The sequence below is a fragment of the Spizellomyces punctatus genome, assembly GCF_000182565.1.
Source record: "Spizellomyces punctatus DAOM BR117 chromosome Unknown supercont1.6, whole genome shotgun sequence".
In the NCBI taxonomy this organism is placed as follows: Eukaryota; Fungi; Chytridiomycota; class Chytridiomycetes; order Spizellomycetales; family Spizellomycetaceae; genus Spizellomyces; species Spizellomyces punctatus.
The window spans coordinates 1,430,952-1,448,619 of record NW_015971542.1 but is presented as its reverse complement, the minus strand read 5'-3'; the positions used below and the strand labels follow the sequence as shown (position 1 = coordinate 1,448,619).

The 17,668-nt window shown below is 47.7% G+C and overlaps 10 protein-coding genes across 10 annotated transcripts; 5 read left to right on the top strand and 5 right to left on the bottom strand.

Moving 5' to 3' along the window:
• Positions 1-156: 156 nt before the first annotated feature.
• SPPG_04319 (uncharacterized protein) lies at positions 157-1,549 on the bottom strand. The gene is made up of 4 exons (XM_016752561.1): positions 1,084-1,549; positions 845-1,027; positions 627-787; positions 157-568 (listed from the first exon to the last, which is right to left on the bottom strand). Exons 1-4 carry the CDS (start codon positions 1,139-1,141, stop codon positions 254-256), a joined length of 717 nt encoding a protein of 238 aa, XP_016609268.1. The 5' UTR covers positions 1,142-1,549; the 3' UTR covers positions 157-253.
• On the top strand, positions 1,191-3,334 carry SPPG_09183 (uncharacterized protein). Its single transcript, XM_016757340.1, has 2 exons — positions 1,191-2,188; positions 2,265-3,334. The coding sequence occupies exon 1, from the start codon at positions 1,566-1,568 to the stop codon at positions 1,890-1,892; it is 327 nt and encodes a 108-aa protein (XP_016609267.1). The 5' UTR covers positions 1,191-1,565; the 3' UTR covers positions 1,893-2,188; positions 2,265-3,334.
• A 160-nt stretch (positions 3,335-3,494) lies between these two features.
• On the top strand, positions 3,495-4,931 carry SPPG_04318 (uncharacterized protein). The gene is made up of 4 exons (XM_016752560.1): positions 3,495-3,848; positions 3,924-3,983; positions 4,040-4,366; positions 4,425-4,931. The coding sequence occupies exons 1-4, from the start codon at positions 3,757-3,759 to the stop codon at positions 4,861-4,863; spliced, it is 918 nt and encodes a 305-aa protein (XP_016609266.1). The 5' UTR covers positions 3,495-3,756; the 3' UTR covers positions 4,864-4,931.
• A 283-nt stretch (positions 4,932-5,214) lies between these two features.
• On the top strand, positions 5,215-7,004 carry SPPG_04317 (uncharacterized protein). The gene is made up of 2 exons (XM_016752559.1): positions 5,215-5,718; positions 5,799-7,004. The coding sequence occupies exons 1-2, from the start codon at positions 5,551-5,553 to the stop codon at positions 6,852-6,854; spliced, it is 1,224 nt and encodes a 407-aa protein (XP_016609265.1). The 5' UTR covers positions 5,215-5,550; the 3' UTR covers positions 6,855-7,004.
• A 54-nt stretch (positions 7,005-7,058) lies between these two features.
• Positions 7,059-7,522, bottom strand: SPPG_04316 (uncharacterized protein; the record flags this gene model as incomplete). Its single annotated transcript, XM_016752558.1, has 2 exons — positions 7,059-7,208; positions 7,265-7,522. 2 exons carry the CDS (start codon positions 7,520-7,522, stop codon positions 7,059-7,061), a joined length of 408 nt encoding a protein of 135 aa, XP_016609264.1.
• Positions 7,523-8,610: 1,088 nt separating this feature from the next.
• On the bottom strand, positions 8,611-10,071 carry SPPG_04315 (DNA-directed RNA polymerase III subunit C34; the record flags this gene model as incomplete). Its single annotated transcript, XM_016752557.1, has 7 exons — positions 8,611-9,045; positions 9,118-9,261; positions 9,330-9,442; positions 9,520-9,584; positions 9,651-9,727; positions 9,800-9,886; positions 9,970-10,071. 7 exons carry the CDS (start codon positions 10,069-10,071, stop codon positions 8,611-8,613), a joined length of 1,023 nt encoding a protein of 340 aa, XP_016609263.1.
• A 160-nt stretch (positions 10,072-10,231) lies between these two features.
• On the top strand, positions 10,232-11,241 carry SPPG_04314 (uncharacterized protein; the record flags this gene model as incomplete). The annotated part of the gene is made up of 2 exons (XM_016752556.1): positions 10,232-10,798; positions 10,858-11,241. The coding sequence occupies exons 1-2, from the start codon at positions 10,262-10,264 to the stop codon at positions 11,239-11,241; spliced, it is 921 nt and encodes a 306-aa protein (XP_016609262.1). The 5' UTR covers positions 10,232-10,261.
• A 210-nt stretch (positions 11,242-11,451) lies between these two features.
• Positions 11,452-13,650, top strand: SPPG_04313 (26S protease regulatory subunit 10B). Its single transcript, XM_016752555.1, has 9 exons — positions 11,452-11,699; positions 11,772-11,891; positions 11,962-12,197; positions 12,272-12,488; positions 12,551-12,669; positions 12,742-12,943; positions 13,007-13,078; positions 13,138-13,242; positions 13,315-13,650. Exons 1-9 carry the CDS (start codon positions 11,600-11,602, stop codon positions 13,326-13,328), a joined length of 1,185 nt encoding a protein of 394 aa, XP_016609261.1. The 5' UTR covers positions 11,452-11,599; the 3' UTR covers positions 13,329-13,650.
• On the bottom strand, positions 13,262-15,682 carry SPPG_04312 (uncharacterized protein). The gene is made up of 6 exons (XM_016752554.1): positions 15,621-15,682; positions 15,278-15,544; positions 15,095-15,204; positions 13,797-15,033; positions 13,654-13,726; positions 13,262-13,581 (listed from the first exon to the last, which is right to left on the bottom strand). The coding sequence occupies exons 1-6, from the start codon at positions 15,642-15,644 to the stop codon at positions 13,493-13,495; spliced, it is 1,800 nt and encodes a 599-aa protein (XP_016609260.1). The 5' UTR covers positions 15,645-15,682; the 3' UTR covers positions 13,262-13,492.
• A 118-nt stretch (positions 15,683-15,800) lies between these two features.
• SPPG_04311 (uncharacterized protein) lies at positions 15,801-17,366 on the bottom strand. The gene has a single exon (XM_016752553.1). It carries the CDS (start codon positions 17,346-17,348, stop codon positions 15,891-15,893), a length of 1,458 nt encoding a protein of 485 aa, XP_016609259.1. The 5' UTR covers positions 17,349-17,366; the 3' UTR covers positions 15,801-15,890.
• Positions 17,367-17,668: the final 302 nt, after the last annotated feature.

Below are 17,668 nucleotides of genomic sequence, written 5' to 3'. Positions count from 1 at the left end.
GTTGGCCAGCCTTTCGAGCAAGGTTAGATGATTACGACCGCGACTCCATTCGCTGCAGCAATCACGGCAATGAGGGCAAACTGGGATGCTCCTTTCAGTGCCGTTTTCTGTAGTTCAGATTGACATGCCGCCTCGTAGCTGTCACAATCATAAAAATGGGGCTGTAACGGATTGTTATTGTACACTGCCAATGTTATGGGTGAAGATGGATGCTACGGAACTAGAGCTTGCCATCCCCTCACGGTGCCCTGAACTACAGCAAATTACTCTCCGACGGTTGGAGTGTTCCATTGGTAACCGCCGCCGCATGACCACGGGCTAAATAGCCATACGCAGTCAAGTATCGGTCAAAAAATGGCAACAGTTCGGCAGCTCCAGGAGTGTTTCTCCAGTCTCGCATCAAATCCATGACAATGGCGAACATTCCCGCCGTAGTTACACCCGCAGCACGCATGCGATCGTTTGCATCATCGGCTGTGCGTTGGTCGAATGTTCCCGACGCATCCGTATTGGCCCATACTTCATAACCAGCGCTCCTTAAGGAAAGGGCCAAAAAGGCGGTGCAAACCTGACAATGAAGCGGCCATCAAAAGGGTGCATAAATAAGAACAAGCAGCGACACGTACGTCTGTGGTAATTCCAGCCAGGATGACATGCTTTTTTCCCGTTGCTTCAACGGCTGCTCGGAAGTCAGCATTGTCCCATGCATTGACTTCGCCGTTGCGTTTGATGTACGCAGCATTGGGATGCATCTGGATGATCTCCTTCGGCAGGGGTCCGTTTGGACCTGTGATTGATAATATTAGCTGCGATGCTCTCCAGGTATTTCAGAGATGCGCCACACCTTGCTCGGCACTCGTCGTCAAAATAGTCGGCAGCTGAAAAGCTTTTCCAATGGCCGCATGGGCAAGGATGCTGTTTTTGAATTGATCCGGCGGGTAGTCCCTCACAAGCTGGAAAAGTCCAACTTGATGATCGACTACAAGGAGCACTGCATTCTTCTTATCGAGACGTGTATATTCATTGGCTAGTGTGGGGTTACGTGAGAGGTCTGGGTACAACATTGTTTGTCAATTTCCATACCGTTTGTGAACCCAAGACCAACAAGAGCCAAGACGGTCAAGGTCGATAAGAATCTCATTGCGTTGATTGTCTTCAAAGTCGCGTGCACAATAGCCTTCGGGATGATGGACGCTTTTATATACAGGGCATTCTGATACTCATCACCTTTTTAACCTCAAAGGTTGTTGGGTATGTGAGGGAAGACATGCCAGCGGATAAAAGCCCACGTTCGACAACGTGGGCGGTTAGGGGTGATTTGCTATGCTAAGAGTATACGGACCTGCTAGGGAAAACCGCCAGCTCACAAGCAGGGAACGATATCCGTACTTCGTCAAGCCCATCTGGAAAGCCATACTTACACAATATAATGGATCCTGATTCGTCCTCCTACCATTCTACGACTTCCGGTCGACAAAAAAAGATCAGATGGTGGATTACCAGCTACTCAGTGCTACCCTCCGATCTTGGACGACTTGAGAGCGTCACTATATAATTATACGTACATGTATAAAGTCGTCGTCTTCCCCTTGCCTGCATGGCCTCTCTCCCATAACGCACGCTGCCTATCAGAGACACTCATCGGTTGTTGTATGGTCGGTAGTGTCCTACTTGTAATTACACGCAAAACGCATCAAAGTTCAGGCAGGGATCTACAAAGATATCTCTGGAACGATTGGTTCCGGCGTCTAGCTCAGCAAGAACCAGGGGACCCCAAGGCTTTCAACAAAGATCCCTTGACCCCAACATGTGCATGCAACACTCAAACCGAAATCACTTGCATTTCCGGCACCATCGATCAGGTTCCCGCTATTAGTACGTGTCGTACATAGTAGATACGAATAAATCAACCGATGGTTCGTCTCAAGTGAACATCGACCGATTTCCACGGATACATTCACTTCTTCCCGCTCTGTCCCGCTCTACAATAATGATGACATATTTGCTGTGCAATTGATAGATCCACGTGCAGCTGTCAACCCTGCATACGGACCATCGTGATAGCATTCCGTTCAGCAGTCAGAGCCTTATGTGCTTACTGATGAGCATGGAATGCTCTTTGTGGGTTTAGAACCACCTCGTTTCACTCCAAACCCGCTAGAGTTCGAGTAGCTTCAATTGCTTTGCGGTAATGCAATGTAGTTTGGCCAACCATTCTATTCGATGGTGATTTATTAAAGGGATGTCAATATGCTTCAAACTAGATCCAATATATGATGCCGTCGTCCACAGATCGCGGCTGTTTCTTGAACTTTCACAAGGCACGCACACATTTGGTTGTCCCGCTGGCATGTCAAATGCACTCCAGGTGCGGCAACCCTCCAGCATGAGCGAACGTCACCTGGATGCTCTCTGGCCTTCACTTTAATGATGATAATGTTTGATCTGTTAGCGCGGAGTGCAGCTACTCACGGTTAGTTTTAACCGTTCAGAAGTCGGCAGTTCCAATCAGGAACTACACCAAGTGAGATATTGTATCTTAGATTCAAAAGTGCTGCTCCACTACGTGCATCAAACAGACTGGTGTGCCTAGGACATCTGCATAGCCCCAAAAGACATTAGATATTTTCAACAACACTCGACGAGATGGCCAAAGGCGTAATGGATAGTTACAAAACTTTCAAGATATCAAAACATAACGCAAGCCCCCTTTCACCCGCCGGGGCCCTCCCTATGACTGCCCTCCCCCCCGCCTTAGGAACAATCATAGAGCTCCAATCCGAAGACGGAGGTAGCTGCTCGCACCACGCACACTACAGTCCCAGCCAACCAATTCACACACGGGGAGTCGAACGCCGGTCAGTCGAGTCGCACGTCTGCGCTTTAACCAACTGGACTATTCGGCCCCCTTAACTCCTATGTGCATATACGGGCATTTCAAGGAGACGGACACCTCCTGCCCGCGGAATCGCGACACGTCGAACGCGACAACGTGATTGGCTTACTAATCGCTTACGGAACCATTAGTGGAATCCCCCAAGCAACTCCAAGGATCATTGTTTCGTACTTGGCAAAATAAGGAAAGCTACTACACTAAGATATGGATGATGCGGATATGAAGAACCATTGTTGATAGCGCATCTTCAAGGAATGTGTCGCACCTTCATGCTTTTTGGAATATAACATTCGACTCCATTGTCACTACATCTCCACTACGTTAACCTACGGGACTGCATGATAAAAGTTTCTGATATTTGCTTATTCCAGAGTGTCATCCATTTACAATAACTTTTGCATCAATACAAAATCTATGGCCTAATTTTGGGACCAAAACCCTCAGCTCAAAGGTAAACATCCGTAACTTTAAATCCGCGGCGAGAAAAGCCCTGTTTCCATTTTTGGTCACAGTGCTTATGAAATCAGATTATGCTTTTTGTCCGACATTGAAATAAAGTTGCTTTTGTTGCTTGCGGTTCGTTGGTGCATCGCACACCCTTCGATCGAGTGGTTCAAAAGCGAAATGAAGCACAGAAAGGCTCCAAGGCTAATTTGGGCAACAAGGAATGAACCGTAGGTAAAGGTCAAAGCTTTACTCGACACGGCGTGGCACTGCGTCTGTTTAGTTCTATTTGGGGGGATGTGTTGACCGAGCAGACAAAGGGATCAAATCAAACATAACCTTATAAATATATATGCACCCGACCCAAACCCCTTCTTTCGCGCTCTTTTTTGCAATAAGCTTTACAAAACTATGAAATGAGCGATCGAAGCACCTATCCAGGGAAACTTGCTGCGAATGCGTGCCTGTGTGTTTTTACCGTCGCGGTAACGGTCTTTACCGCCACAAAGTAGGTCCATCGGGTGACAGGACGCCTCGGTCGATGAAAACCTTGACATATCATCACTCACATATGTTTTGAAAGATGGTGGAAGAAGAGGACGACGTTCAATGCTTTCCTCGTGCTCTGTTGGATACTGTTGTGGTGAGTGTTTGTCCGCTTGCTGCGGTGCGTACAAAAACTGATTTACTATCCCTTAGCATATCAGATGCAATGAGTACCCTGAGCTGGATTCTGAATGTGGTTTGCGAGACGAAAGGTTGCGGACGTGATATCGGTGGCGGCATTGCTCTCGGTTTCAATATGTTTGCTGGTGCCCTGTACACCTTACTTTCCTTGGAACGATTCAAAGCGTTCCGGCATATTGCTAGATGGTACACGGTGCGATTGTGTCGAATCCTCCAGGGTTTGACGGTCGTGCTAGGAGCATGGGCGTGGGCATTGAACATTGTGGTGGACCTTCTACCCGAAGAAACGTACAACAATATGTCCATATCAAAGGTTTTTCCTTTTGGAACATCCGTCATGTAGGTACTTTAGGCCTGTGTATGAAAGCTCACCTGGCTCACTTGTCCTTTTGCGTAGATTCGGGTCTTCCATACTTGTTCTGTGGATCATCCTCTCAGATTTCCTCCTTTACGGAGGGACATTGGTACTCGTACGAAGGCTTCAAAAGGACCTCCGCAGGGAACAAACTCCCGAGCAAATCAAAGCTCGAAGATTTCTCGTTGGCGCCCTATCAGTCGCACTTGTGCTCGCCCTCGCCTCCCTCATCACGATCGTCGCAAAGCGGATAGAAGAAACAATGATTGCCGGCCAATATGCTATCCGTGTATACTATGCACTCGGACTTGTGTATCTTTACACACTAGTGCACGTCATCAACGGATTCGATAAACGATCGCAAACCCCGGCAAGTAACAAGGCTGGTTCTGCAAAGCATGGTTTGGTCGCAGGAGACACGATGGTTGCATCATCATCTGTAGCTGGCCAAGCGAGTACAATCACTGGCGCAACGGTCTGAAAATCTCCTTCGGATATGTATTGTTGACAGATTTGTAGGTTGAAAGCAATGTAGTCTTTTAGAATCCCTCCTGAGTTGTAATAGAACGTCCTAATAGTACTTTAAGATGCGACTGACAAGAAGGCAACTACAACCTCCTCCGTCAGTGTGCGTGGCTGCTGTTCAGTCCGGTTGCCTCGCGCATTTGGCCCACCGCTGTGAATCTGTTCTCAAAGCTGTTCTTCCTTGTGGCCCCAGAAGTGCTGCCAAACTTCTCAAATCGCCGGGCTGTAACTCCCCATATGCTCGCCATCGAAGGGTTGCAAGATTACTGCACTCCTTCCGATGATTTGTAAAACAGAAGCGATTCACCAGAAGTTTGACATATTGAAACTCTTTTTTAAGTGTTTGGAGCGGCCGTTTTTTGCCACTGTCTTTCTCCAAGGCGGAACCAGCTTTCCTCAACGTCTGGGCCATGCGCTCGTAATGCCAATGCTTGCGTTTCGCAAGGGCTTCACATCAAGCGATATAGCGTCCCTCAAAATATCATCATCTTTTGAACATGGATTCAATGAAACACTGCGCATAGTGGAACGAAACGGAAACCTCGACAGATTCCATAGAAAAACCGCTGATCCAACCATCTTCCAAGCCGCATACTTCAGTCGAATATATCTCGTAGTGAACTCTGTGGACTGGTAGACATCCATGTTGCAATCACGAACGCGATCTGACGACCGAGAACGCATCTCATCTTCCAGCCACGGCCTCCAGGACCACCGTATACCAGCCAAGCGCTATGTTCCAAAGCCCCCGGACTTTAGCCGACGACGCCTCGCCAAGGATACAGTCCCGTCTTTGGCGGCCTTCTCGGCGGTGAGGTCTATTTGTCACAGGATGTTACTCGTTGCGTCAATGACTGAAACTGCTCTTTTGCGACGTGCTCCCTCCTCCAGATTGCAGTAGTGAGGCACCAGCATCAATTTGTTTCTTTAGCCGGCGTTCCCTGGGACCCTTGTGGAAAACTGATATGGGCGCTCTTACACGAACGGCACATGGTTCCAACAGGCGACCTACTATCTGCCTTTCTAGAAGAATATCCCCATCTCAGAGAACAAAACTCTATTCTGTTTATACGAGGCAGCCCCCAGCAGGATTCCCTCTGCCGGCTATCGAACGCTAATTCCCCCGTCTCACGGTATCTTGTGCACCTGAATCTCAGCGGATCTTCTTTCAACGATGAGATGACTTGCCATATTGCACATCTATCAAACCTGCGTTTTCTGGACATTTCAAAGACTGCCGTGGGAGATAACGGTCTGATGGCTCTGTTGAGACCGACAATGTACAATGCCCACACCGACGAGCCTTGCCTGAGATCATTGCAATGCCTCAATATTTCACATACCGGTTTATCCGATGTCTGCATTCCATATTTGGTGCGAGCTCCTTCCCTGGATGCGTTGGACGTAACCGGGTCATATATTTCGTTATCTTCTTTGTTTTTGCGATATGGTTGGATCCGTCTTCCCAAGGCAGTCCCGATTTTCAACTTTCAGGTTCCGATGAGCCGTGAAGAATTGACACTTCTGCTGCGTGCTGAAGGCGCCGATCCAGATATTCTCGCTAACCCCGATATCATTATGCGTGCATGGATCGTGCCAGAACTTGTCGCAGCAGCAGCGAGAAGTGAAATGTGGCACTACGTCATGGGCATCCCCTTGGGTAGGAGCCTACCACCTTGTTATATGCAACAAAAGGAGGCCATGAACACGGAATGCGGGATGAGGCTCGTGAAACTAGGGAATAAGCATTCTCTGGGGCAACTGCCTGCGTCGATCGCAGAAGGGAACAAAGAGGAAAGAGGCCTGGCAGTTCGTAAACGGAAATGGATCGCAGACTACCCAAATGTCGCTGGAACTAAATCCTCGACCCCACCTGCAACCATTCACCGAACCTGTCCCCGCATACCGAAAGGGATCATGCACTTGGCAGCAATAAAGAGAAAATAACAACTCTGCGTTCTGATTAAATAATGTATGTAGATTATTGCCACATTATTGAGGATAGTTTATGCGTGTATATACAGAAAAGGGAACTACCAGAAGAACTAGCAAATAATATTTCCATCACAGCAAACAACAAGGGTAATCACAAAAAGGATCACAAACACTAGTTCCTCTACTCAACAGGATCAACAACCAACATATGACCAATCAGGACGAAAACTTTTGAACCAAGCGTTGCATGATAATAGCAAGTAAGCCACTTCCAGCAGCAACCGCAGCATTCATAGCATATTGGGAAACACCCTTGAGAGCGGTCTTTTGCAGCTCAGACTGTAGTACGAGACCAATATGTTCCTTCTACAAACGAAAGTAGGTTGAGAATCTGAACGAATGTGATGATTGCCTACAAATACCTTCGGCATCCTCTCCTCAAGCCAAAATACTACCGGGAACGATTGACCATCGACAGCATATGCGAGCAGAAACTTCTCTAATTCAAAATAGGCGGCGTCTCCTTTGCGAACAATTGTAACTAGACCGAACCGATAAAGAGCATCGTTCACGAATCCATGATTATAGAGATGAGTCAAAAGACGAATATAGTAGGCTTGGGCAGGTTCGCCGTCAAGTTTCGTTGGATTTTCAACCTGTTTGCGTTTTTTGCTTGACATTGTCAGCACGGCCGTGTCCCTCTTTCGTTTGAGATTTGCAGGTGTGGGTACAAGTAAGTGATTGTAAGTCAACTGTCTGAAGGAAGATGGCTACTGTCAAACCCACCTCATCATTAATAGAAAACTCAGTGTCATCACATAGACTATGATGCCCATCAAGCAAAGTACTGTGTCGAGTAGGTGTTTAAAAAACGGGAACTTCGCTCACAACACGATGTCCGGAGCTCGAGCCACATCCGATGCCAATATTATGATCGCCTAGATGCAATACTTTTGTTCGATGCCCTTCATTCCACATCGCGTTGAATACTGCAAACTGTAAAGAAATCAGTAACATCTGGCCAAAGCATGCCAGTTGGTGACCACCTGAGCGGGTGAGCGACGAATCATAGGCCTAAGTGATGACTCAAGTCGATGAGCCCCACGGGTATGACATCCCCATACCATTGCACGGCCGACGAGGTGTATGAAGTGTAGATGTCCGATGGGCGGAGGCGTCCCACGAGAGGGAGGACTGGTATGTCATGCCTGTGCGACATCATATAGTGGACACCTGGTTCCCCACCAACTGGCATGCAGAACCTGACATACGGATGGTACATACCGGATACAATGACAAAAGTTTCTTGGCAGGTTCTCCGAAAAGAGCATCCTCCTTTAGCAAATTCAACGAACTGAGCCACGGCACATAGGGATGCGGATGCTTTTTGCCGACTTGGTTTATAAAATGGCGCGGATGCCAACGGTTTGCCTCAAACTTCCTGAAATATTCATGCACATTGTCCATATCGAGCACCTTGTCATCAATCTTGCATTTGCCTTTGGGTTCGGTCTTGAAATCCATATTGAGCTGACAATGCAGTGGAAGGCAGATGTGAAAGAAACCAAGATGACGATGGGGTGGGAGAATCGAGCGACCTTTATACGCGCGAGCGAACGTCAGGGGTAATGAATCGTCCAATCAGGATTGTATTACGCGATCATTGCATTCGGACAACCCATTCGGACAATGCCATACGGAAAAGTTCACAATAATACTTGAAGTGGTTGCAATGAGCAGGTATTCTTGGCCGCATGCTTATGTCTTCTCATCCTTGCAGCCATTCCTTGAAATATTTGCAATTGCTGGGGTTGACAGGGCCTCCCTCTGAACAAAACTCAAAGACTGGACACCTGCCGCACGGCATGTCGGTCCACCCATTTCGTTCCTCCGTTGCCCAACCTCTCACAGCTTTATACATCCACACATCGCTATCTAAATCGCGGACTTCCTCATCGCCATCTCGATAATCCTCGTCATCAGTATCCATTCGATCGTAATCCGACTCGGCGTATCCTGATTTCACTATGCGCGTGACCTTTCCGTCATAGTATAACCGGTCTAGCAAGCTCTGCACGTCTTCGAGACTGAGGGGAACAGTTGTGAGACCGCTTTTGCCGATAAATTTGTGGATGGCGCTGGCGGTTGGATAGGAGGAGTAAGAAGCGGAATATATGGCGTCTTTATTTTTTGGAGGAAAACTCTGCCAAGATCGCATAACGCCTCGTTACTTTCTTCTCGCTAGATGATGATAACCGCTCAAACAAAGGCCCACCTTCATTGTAATATATTTATATACTTGTGCGGAGAGTTGCTCGATAAAGTCCATGTCCATCTCGTTGTCTGTATACCACGCTCCGCCGGTAAGCTCAGTGGAAGGCTCTAGCTCAAAAAGGAGATAGACTTTCTTGTACGGATTCTAGATGCCGGAGAAGGTTGGAAGTGAGGATTTGACCTTGATGGAACGATTGTTCAAATATACCCTACCTTGACTGGTTTCACCCATTTGATGACGTTCTTCTTTTCTAAATTCTTGATGACTGTATTGGCAAGCTGGCTGTGAAGACCAGACCTGTCTCTCAGCTGCTTGAGCCATATTCCTGTAGATTTGCAAGAATCGTTGGTCCACGAGTACAGATCGATCAAACGGTGGAGAGCACTCAGCGGTATAACAAACCATTGTTCTTGGCTTCCTTTACCAAGCGATATATTATTCGTTCCTCGTCTTTCATTCCTCCCGTCCTGAAAGACAAACGCAACATCAGAATCATTGCTCAGTTGAGCCCCGCCGATCAAGCAACCACTTACTTGGTCGCCTCTTCTGCCGATCTCGCTTTAAAGGCCAATTTCCCGCTTTTACCCAATGATATGAAATCCACATATTGCTATCGTATAATAGGTATGCAAGTTTGAGCAAATCTCCGCTTCCACACTTGAATGACCCAGACTGTCCTCACCTTTTGACTCAATGAGTTCATACAGGTTAAGATCGAGTTATCATCCCAGTCACCCAGCTCGCTCTTAAGGGTATCTATATCTGCTCCCTAAACATACGTTGAGGTACATGAAGGTGATGTGTTGTTAGAGATCAGTAAAGTGACATTGCGGAGAATTCTACACGCCTTGCCTTAGAATGGCTTCTGAGGGTTGCGAGAAGTGTCTGCTCTTCGGCAGTAAGTGAGGCAGGCGCAGAAGGTCCTGCAACCTTCTTTCCTTTGCGGCCAGACATGTTGGGGTATTCTTTAGCTCACAAAGCTCGTTCGATTGCCCGCTAGGCGTCGCAGATCGGCTGTCAAAGTTCCTTCTCGATTGTCCAAAATCCAGACAACTGTGCCACCCCGTGTGAATCATGGCTGGCTCTTGGTGGTATTGTCTTGACAGGCCTTCCCATCCATGTGCATGGATACATTATTGGACAAATGGAGACGAGAAAGGACCCGCTCCAGAAAGGCGAGCCCACCTTGACGGAAATGCTTGCGGAGATATGGGGCTGGGACTTGACTGTTCCGACGGAAGAAGAGCTGGACATGTACGACGTTTCCATGTCCAACCTTAAAGGGGAAGTAAACTTCCTAGCGCATGTCACTTCATTCCCTCGCTTCAGCGATAATGAACGCACGGACGGCTCTGAAGCTGCCGACTTTGAGAAGACAACTATCCAGCACCCTTCCCTTCGTCATGCAGCACTAATGAAGGCAAAGACAACTATTGCTGAAACCGAGGAAGCTCGTTCTCCCCAGGAAGAGCAGTCTGGAACAACTTTGCCAGTCAAAGTCTCACCTGTAGAGGAAGCACAAAAGGTGGCAAGACCCCTAATCGTTGGCGAATCCCAAATCTCGTCAAATGTGATACCGAACCAGCCCGAGGTCCCAGCCATTTCGGCTCCGAACTTGGAGAAAGCCACGGATGCAGCAGCCACAAATGGTTTTGGAATTCCTTTACACGAACGCATTAAGGTCACATATATCCATTGATGCATTTTGATACTCTGATCTTAAATTTACTGGTTGAAAAGACCAAGAAGCGCAAAGCTGCAGTTCACAAGATAGGTAGCCGACAATCCCTGTCACCCCTTTCTCGAGCCTCCAAAAAGCCACCGAAACAGAAGCGCAAAAAACAACGCTCCGAAGAGGATGCCGACATCTTCGAGGTTGAGCGTATTCTTGATGTGCAAATTACCTATGACGGTGGAGAAGGAGAGGGGAACAGGCGAGTTCGATATCTAGTTGCATGGAAAGGGTATCCCGATGAAAGCGAAAATACATGGGAGCCTGAAGAAAACCTGGAATCTGCCCCTCTGAAGGTAAAGGAGTTTTGGGACTCTAGAAAACGAAATAACGAGCGGTCCTCTGCGGGCGAAAGCCCTAAACGTGAAGTGAAGATGGAGGTATTCGAATGACATCTCGCAAACTGGACGAAATCTTGCGGTCGATTGTGGAGCTATTATATTCTTATTCTTTCAATTCTTTGTACATTATTGCAGGCATATACATATTACCATTTCTAAAAGTGATGACAATCCCGAATGGCAGCTATTCTCCTCTTTGTTGAATAATTCCGTTGAATAGTTTTCTTGAAAGGTTTCTTTTAATGACGTTGGAAACTCGTTTGTCGTCGTCCCAACCCGCGCGTCCCAATTGATGACGCGTCCAAAAATTGGGACTTTGCAAACTGCAACTTCAACAAGCACTTGAACTCATCAGCGAAATCTGTTTGGAAACCTTCGCGACTCGCTCCACGCCAGCAATTCACAAGACATGGCAACGGCCAGCTCAGACGATCGAAGAGCAAAGGTTCTCGGTGATTACAGAAAGCAACTCCTCCTACATCGCGAATTGGATGCAAAGGTTAAAGAGCGTGAGTACTCTGGAGCAATTCAACGTGTCCTCGTTCCGCCGTTACGACTAGCCTAATTGCAGGATCTTTCAGTGCGACTTGGTTTGCGCTCTTTAGAAAAGGACTTTGACAAAACAGAGGACGACATCAAAGCGCTGCAGAGCGTGGGACAGATTATAGGGGAGGTGCTGAAACAACTGGATGAGGAACGATGTACGTTTCCGTTCGCCCCTTCATGGCCCCGGCGTTTGCGAACTTATTTGTGGCTTTCTTTTATTTCAAGTCATTGTGAAAGCTTCCAGCGGACCGCGATATGTCGTTGGCTGTCGAGAGCGAGTACCCAAAGAAAAGTTGAAGCAAGGCACACGTGTGTCGCTCGACATGACAACCTTGACCATCATGCGAATTCTTCCCCGCGAAGTAGATCCCTTGGTTTATAACATGTCTACAGAGGATCCAGGGAATATCTCTTTTGCTGGGATTGGTGGGCTTGGCGATCAGATCAGAGAGCTGAGAGAGGTATGTCTTTCCAATTATAGCTCTGCTTTATGTAAATCGGTCAATGATATTTAAATGAAAATCTTATTCTAAAGGTTATTGAACTGCCATTATTGAATCCAGAGCTGTTCTTGCGGGTCGGAATAAAGCCACCAAAGGGTGTCTTGTTGTATGGACCACCTGGAACGGGAAAGACGTTGCTCGCTCGTGCCGTCGCGAGCACCCTCGAATGTAACTTTTTGAAGGTTGTATCCAGTGCTATCGTCGACAAGTACATTGGAGAGAGTGCGAGACTGATTCGAGAGATGTTTGGTATGCGTCCGGCAATCTCTGTCGAAATTTGCCAGTGTGGTGAACTAAACAGTACGCTACAGGCTACGCAAAAGAGCATGAACCCTGTATCATTTTCATGGACGAAATTGATGCGATTGGTGGACGTCGTTTTTCCGAGGGAACTTCGGCCGATCGTGAAATCCAACGCACGCTGATGGAGGTATTAATTCGCATGATATGGCAACACGTGAGACGTAGTATAATTAATGTCACTGTCATGGTACTTTCAAAGCTCCTCAACCAAATGGATGGATTTGATTACCTCGGCCAAACGAAACTCATCATGGCCACAAATCGTCCGGACACACTCGACCCAGCCTTGATGCGTCCTGGTCGGCTGGACCGTAAGATCGAAATCCCACTTCCAAATGAACAAGGACGATTGGAGATTCTCAGAATCCATGCTGCACCAATTACGAAGCATGGTGAAATTGGTAGGAACCTGCCAGATGCTGCATGATTTTGACGAATTTCAAGGTTAAGCTCGCGATTTGTAGATTATGAAGCGGTGGTGAAGCTCTCTGATGGATTTAATGGAGCCGATTTGAGGAATGTTTGCACAGAAGCAGGTTTGTAGATGGTATGTTACAGGAAAGGCGCATGCACATTGGCTGATTATTTCCTGTAGGAATGTTTGCCATTCGCGACGAGCGAGACTATGTAGTTCAAGATGACTTTATGAAAGCCGTGCGAAAGGTGGCGGACATGAAAAAGTTGGAGACCAAGCTGGACTGTAAGTGGCCCTATCACTGTCGGTGACTGATACATGATGAATTCTGATCCTCTTTCCCTTCAATTGCAACAGATGAAAAAGTGTAATTGCTAGCTTTAGAGATACCAACGATGATTTTCCTGTGCACGATCCAGGGCGTTTTGGAATGCATTTTTCCCATGCAGCAGCAGCACAGCGATTGAGACCATCATTTCGGGAAGCACGACAAGAAGCGTTGCTGCTAGTCCTTTTCATATTAATTGCTGAAGCCCTATAAGGCTTCTACCAGGCCTAATATCCTGTCTCGCTCTGCATTCTCTCTGTTGTCTCCCTTTCCATCACCCACATTCTCGGCATATTCTACAGGTTACAAAGATAGCCGTAAGTCGGAAATTTTTCATTTCTGGATGGTACAGCATGCAAAAGGCGCACCTTTGAGAATTGTTTTGATGCTTTCAAGAGTCTGGCCGTCTTTCTCTAGCAGTAAGGTTATTCTGTCTCGTATCTTTAAGGGTAGGGGAAATTGTAAGACTGCAGTTCCTGAACGAGCACTACGCCAAGGGCGATGTACGAACCCGGCCTTCCTTGTCTTCTACGCATACAGAAGCCATAATGAAATCCACCAGCTGTAATGTAAACAATCCCGCAGTCAGCCGTTTCAGAAAGAGTTCTTCTTCTTCAGCTTCTCTCTCATCATCACTCAAATCTTCTTCTTCGAGTTCTTTCTTCCTGTCTTCAATCTCCTTATCTGCGTCTGCGACTCGTCCTGCATAGGTTTTATGCATCTCTACTAATCGGTCAACCTTCTCGTAGTCCGCCTCCTCAAATTTAAGCATGAGCCGCGCACGAGACGCTGGTTCCGTCACATTTTTGAATAACGAAGAGATGATAGAGACCAGATGTTCATTCTCCTCAGCCTCCGAAAATGACTTGTACTCTTTCTTGTACTTCTTCATTCCCTTCCGCATGAAGGCTGGGAACAGTGTTTTGAGACCCAGTATGTCTACGAAATGATTGCAACACGACGCGCCGTCCGCTCCCAACATGGCATGGTCCAAAACTTTTAACGCTCGCATCCGCGACATTTTCTTCTCTTTCAGCATAAGAATCATCAATTCAAGTCCCTCACCCTCAAGGAACTTTTCTTTGATTTCCGGTTCAATCAGCGCGGCACACAACACGTCAAAGATATTCTCCATCAACTCCACTTCATCAGGATCTTTAGGATCTTTGCGCTTATATGCTGCTATGACCCGCAAAAGGGTATCCACACCGCCGAGCTCGCCCAACTTTATCCGGTTCGGTCGGCTGTTTTGGAGTAGAATTGCCAGCATCTCAGATGCATATTGTCGGTTAGAGTCGAATGTCTTGACCCGGACTCGTTGCAATAGCCAAGATAGGAAGGACGTTTTTTCAACAACAACTTCCGCTATTGAAGGATCGATGGATATCAAGTTCTCTATTACGCTCATGGTGTTAAAAACGCCTTGTTTATCCTCTCCTTGGTCTTCATTAAGGCGGGAAATATTTTGCACAAGGAGATCGAGCGCGTCACTTTCTACTAGGGCTTTTACCAGTGCCTTCATTCCCTCTTCTGCGGCCTCTGAGGCTTCTGTGACCAACTCTTCATCTGTGAGCTCGTTCAAAAGTTCCACGGCAGCAATAGATATATCTGTGTTTTCGTGGGAGAGTAAGGAAAGGATACTGACGTGGGTCCCTAGTTCAACGAGGTTGGGATAAAGTTCGGGGGCGTCACTTGCAGTAAGCATATTTTTGATCTCTTCATCCAAGTCTGCTTCTGATTCGATGAATCTAAAGGCATTATGTGAGGCCATTGGAACCCATACGTACGAGACAAGCTTCAGCGACGCACTTGAGTGGATTATCGCTATACTTTACACGTAGCTCTTGGTTCCTGTTGATAACTTTTTCAAATTTCAGAACCATTTTCTTGAGTGTTGGCAAATCGATCGTTGCTGGTGCCTGAGGGAGGGAGATCTCAGTTCCCGGATTGCACCCTACGAGGTCTAGCCCGACGACTGATTATGATACTCACCTCCTCCCCGGCGTCTACAATCTCCCAAATTTTCTTCTGATCATCACTAAGTCCACTTTCATGAAACCTTTCGTCCTCGTCGTCATCTCTCACAGGCCCATCCAACTCGCCTCCTCCCCCATTCCCACTACTACTTCCAACAGTACCAGGTCCCCATCCCGCACGAAAGTCGTCATCGTCCTCGTCTGTTCGTACTTTCTTTAGATATGCGTCATCGGGTGTAGGAGGCAATTTACGCTTGTTCTTGCCAACCGGCGCGGCTGGGACCTGTGCTTCAAATCAAGATCGTTAACGCCAGATCTCAGAGAGACAAATCCACTCCTTTCACATGTGTGACACATGCCTTGAAAATGCTGTCTACATTCATAGCGCAAACGCAGTTGATCTTAAAGGAGGATGGAATTTACCAACAGTCATCTCAGCCCAATGGCTCGTATTTCTCTGTAATATCGGGTGATAAATATATGGAAGTGGCTGGGAATGCTTAGTAATCAACCCGATCAACCAAAGCCGGGCTCGCTCATCTGGTCTAAAAATGTCTATTTCGTGCACCGTGCATCCGCGCGGCTCTAGTTTACATTGACACCTATTATACAAGAATAACGGTAGGATGCTAATCCACGTATCTTATCCCTGTCGGTTGACGTGGTGGAGGTCGGACAGGCGGTGGAGCTGGAGCGGGAACATGGCCTGATCGTCGTTTCTTGCCCGTTCTGGCTTCATCCGCGTCGGATTTCTGGGTATCGGCCACTTCACTACCGCCTGTCTGCTCCCGCTCATGTACGAGTATTCGCACTGCTCCTGCTCCGCTATCCGTCTTTCCATTCCGCACCGCTTCTGCGGCCATTATAGCCTCTTCTTCGGCTTTCATTGCATCAGCAATCATTTCATCAAGGAAAATCACCTCCTCCCCAACAAGCTTCCTTTCCATGCCATCTTTTATCAATGGAAACTTTTCTTGCTCAACTTTATCTGCCCACATCTCTGCAATTCCAAATACGTGACTCTTTCCGACCACTACCACTATGGCCGGTGGCTCCTTTGCATGGCTCTTGTCAGTGGCAGAAAGCAAACCAGCACTTTCAGCGACATCTCGCACACATGTTCGAATTCCGTTCACCATTCCGGCATTTCGAACCTCCAGCCACCAAAAGTAAGCATTCGGATGGAAAGTTTTCCAGCATCGTAGGTATGTAGCATGATCTTTGACGCTGCAAACGTCAGCCTGAGCTTCTTTTGCCACGTCCCGTTTGACTCCGAAAGATAGTCGTGTTATGAGCCAAAACAAACCGCGGCCCAGCATGGAGGTGCCACGTATTGGAGGTGGCAGGAGACGGAACCTTCTTATGAGGTCATTGATGAGGGTTGAATGTGATGGATCAGAACGGAGAATGTCTGGATGAATATCTATCGAGCGGATGACAGCGTTGTGAGTGTGAGCGGACCGCACCGCTACACCAATTTCAAGGCCGTAGTGGAGGTGGGTGGGGGATAAGTGTAGCGCCGGATCAATCCCGAGGCGCGTGAGGGTTTCGTGATCGTGTTCCGTTAGTGATAATGCGGGAGAGCTGCCTGTGCCGCCAGACGTCGGGGACAGGACCGTGCGCACGCCGCTGAGCCGGGACGACGATAATGGAGCACGGTTAGCTAGATCCTCTGGGGATAGTGGACTGATCGATGCTCCGCTATGTTGGCTCTTGTATCTTCCTAGAACGACTTCGGCCTTTGCCGAATAGCTCTTCAAGCGGTCAGCGTCGATTTCCAAGCACACTGCGGCCGGCGTTACTTGGTCCATAACATACTCCACTCTCTCTAGAGACGCAGGAGAATTGTGGTGGATGCCGACAAGGTGAATTTTGACTCCCGTCTGTGCGTGGGTCAGAGGATGGTCCAAGGCTAAGACTGTCCACTCGGCATTGCTATGGTTGTAGGATGGGTGCGACGTATCAATGTGTTCATGTGGTCGACCTGAAAAGAGTCGAACCTTGCTCGCAGCGACAGGAAAACCCGTCGGACGTGCTCGTCTTTGCTGGACGAGACCGCAAAGTCTCCATCGCACATTATACCGCATCGTCAATTCTCAGTCCAAATAACTTAGCAATCGTCAATCATGTGTGCTAACCGTTGCTATGCCAACAAAACTTGATGCAATAACAGAACCATTTAACCCAAAGAGGATACATTGCGAGCCCGCAACTACAAACTCATTGACAAGACGATGCACGCTAAAGTCCAAAAGTTCTTGATACACTGGTTGGGACTTGCGAATATGATTATTCAAATGCTACGAAAACCTCTAGAACGCACAGGGGTGCACAATTTGTAAAGAAGGCTAGTTGCCAACAAGGGTACGTGGGTGAGCAACAATGCCTCGCACCACATTAGGTCAGA